Below are 2,897 nucleotides of genomic sequence, written 5' to 3'. Positions count from 1 at the left end.
AAATTTTAAATATAGAAAAATTGTATTCAATTTAATCGAACCAATTGCAAGATATAAACATTAAAAGCATTATTTTCTACCCAGACATGTAAATACAATTTTCAACTACTTTATCAGTCAAAAGTTATGATTTGCATAGAAACTACAGCGATCAATTTTACAGACAATTACATTTTATTGTATTTTTCAAGAATTATAGGATAGTAAAAAGTAATTAAAATTTTTTAATACCATAACATGGATTCAAATTTACGCAGGGAAATTTTTTGTTTAAAAAAATTAATTGAAAATTAAAGTTCGGATCAGTCAAAAATAGAGGGGTAATATATGTCATATGTCATTTATTCCGTGAAAAATACAATGCAAGTTTTCAAAATTAAATTTTATATAGCAACAAAATCCTTCCTAATTTGATAGTAATGCATCTCATCTTAATACTAATATGAAAAGTGAGTCTTGTTTATTCTCTAAAGTTCATTCGTATAGCGTAGATTAGAATGAAATGCCAAATGGATAATATTTGTTGTCCTTAAGCCTGAAACAGAAAAAAAAACTTACCTTAAAAATCCCAACCCAATTGTTTTTAAGAAACATGACTGATAATTATAAATAAATACTAATTCAAAGTAATTCTGTGTGGTATAAGCAAATACATACTTCTCAACTAACACGACTCGTTTTCCAGTTTCAAGAGCTTCAAGAATTTTCATTTCGTTTTCAGTCAATTCAAAATCGAAAATCTCAAAGTTCTCCTTGATTCGGGATCTGGTCACAGATTTTGGAATGACAGCAGCACCAAGTTGTATCTGTGAAATAAGAAAAGATTAAATATAAAAAATAGGACATTTTTAATTTCACTTACATTGATTTTATTTTTATACTTACGACAAATCTTAAGGCGATTTGGGCTGAAGTTTTTCCATATTTTTTCGCAAGTTCGATGATTTTTGGATTTTCTAAAAAGTTAGGAATATCTCTATCACCAGATTCTGGATTACCAGGTCTTCCAAGGGGAGTATAACCAGTTATCGTTATGCCACGGCTATTACAAAATTCAGTCAATCGTTTTTGATTTATGTTGATATTAAGCTCCACCTGAAGAATTTAATTGATTATTTATTTTTTAGCAAGTAATTTATTGTTTTATTATCTGATGTTCTATGAAAACAGTCTTTTTTTTTAGTAAAGTATAATTACAAACAAGAAACAGAACAACCATTCTGGTAAGCATTACTTTTTGGTGTTTGAAAAACTAATTAACTAATGAAACTATATTAAACTATAGCAATTAAACATTGTTTACTTCAAATCAATTATTCCTTGAAAAAGATCAATTTTAAAAAAATACCTGGTTATTGACCGGTTTTATCGTTGCTGCCGCCAATAATCTTGTAATCTGTTCAGAATTGAAGTTGCTAACACCAATATTACGAGCAAGTCCTTGGCGAGAGCATTCTTCCATCCCTTTCCAAGTTTCCAAATAATCGATATCAACAGTTGATACTTTTCCTGCCTCATTTACGGGTACCAATTCTGGTCCTTCCTTCAAAAAATATAAGTTTAACAAAATTCTTGTTCAAATAATTTAATGGCATAATTTTTTAATTTACCTTAAATGCCATTGGAGAATGAATAAGGTACAGGTCCACATAATCCAAACCAAGTTTTCTTAATGACTCTTTACAAGCTGAAACTACCTGCTCTTCTTTGTGGAAAGTATTCCACAGCTGTATACAATAAATTTGTGAAAATTAAGATTCCAGGCCTCTGCAAACGTGAAATTTAAAAAAATAACTTCTTAAAGAAACTGCTTAAAAATTTCTGACCTTTGTGGTAACAAAAATATCTTCCCTTTTAATAGTCCCATCCTGAATTTTTACTTGAATCGCTTTTCCAACTTCATTTTCATTTTGGTACACATAAGCCGTATCAATGGATCGATACCCTAAGTCTATGGCATATTTTACAGCTTCTTCCACTTCATTTGGCTTCGACTTCGAAAATCAAAGCAAACTTATTTGTATAAATATTTTTAAAGAGGAACATGCGATGAGTAAAATAAAAGATTTTTTAATACCCTTGAAATATGTTTAAAATGTATTAATTCCCCTTCATCTTGTAAAATATAATATTTTTTACCACGTAATGTAAATAATATAAGATTTTTAAATAAACATGGTGTTTTATAGATATAAAACTAGCAGGATCATATAAATTAGAGATTTCCATACTTATATCCAAGATATGCAATCAGGAAACTTATGAAAGTGTAGACGGTTTTTTTAAAGTCATGAAAATTAATAAACTGTAGACTCACCACTAATTAATATATAATAATTAATTTTAAAGTGATGTAAATATACTTGCGGTAAACAAAATAATTTAATATTTTAAATGCCAAGAGGGATAAGGACATGATACACAAAATTAATTTAAATTGCTACAAATTACTACATAAATACAAAAATATTATAAATAGAAAAAATTGGATTCGATTCCCTGATTTTTAAAAGCTTGAACTATATCATTTGAAATGCTTACTAAATAAGTGCCCAAACCAAATGCTGGCATTTTGTTTCCATTTGAAAATTCCAGAAAAGGAACCTTTGAACTCATCTTTAATCTGTATTTCAGAAATCTTTTTATATGACTTTATAACTTGTTTCTGAACATTCAACCACTTCGGACTGAAGTAATATTCTTTTATTGCAATCTTTTATATGATTCTAAAATCACTATTATCTGTGGTTTTGTGATAATTCTTATTTTTCTTCTATACTTCTTTAAAAATCCGTTTACGTCTTTACTGCGGTCTGAAGAATCTACTTTCTAATACCTCATAATTATTTAAAGAAAAAATCTGTTTAAATATTTTCCAAATGCTAAGTTGGTATATC

At 28.0% G+C, this 2,897-nt stretch overlaps 1 protein-coding gene across 1 annotated transcript; it reads right to left on the bottom strand.

Annotated features, from left to right (window-relative positions):
- Positions 1-350: 350 nt before the first annotated feature.
- On the bottom strand, positions 351-2,667 carry LOC117176351 (aldo-keto reductase family 1 member B1). Its single transcript, XM_033366592.1, has 7 exons — positions 2,542-2,667; positions 1,827-1,994; positions 1,611-1,727; positions 1,349-1,543; positions 886-1,095; positions 658-806; positions 351-535 (listed from the first exon to the last, which is right to left on the bottom strand). The coding sequence occupies exons 1-7, from the start codon at positions 2,614-2,616 to the stop codon at positions 493-495; spliced, it is 957 nt and encodes a 318-aa protein (XP_033222483.1). The 5' UTR covers positions 2,617-2,667; the 3' UTR covers positions 351-492.
- Between the last annotated feature and the right edge of the window lie 230 nt (positions 2,668-2,897).

Source organism: Belonocnema kinseyi, chromosome 7 (genome assembly GCF_010883055.1).
Source record: "Belonocnema kinseyi isolate 2016_QV_RU_SX_M_011 chromosome 7, B_treatae_v1, whole genome shotgun sequence".
Lineage (NCBI taxonomy): Eukaryota > Metazoa > Arthropoda > Insecta > Hymenoptera > Cynipidae > Belonocnema > Belonocnema kinseyi.
The sequence above is the reverse complement of the archived record's forward strand: the minus strand, read 5'-3'. Positions and strand labels throughout refer to the sequence as shown.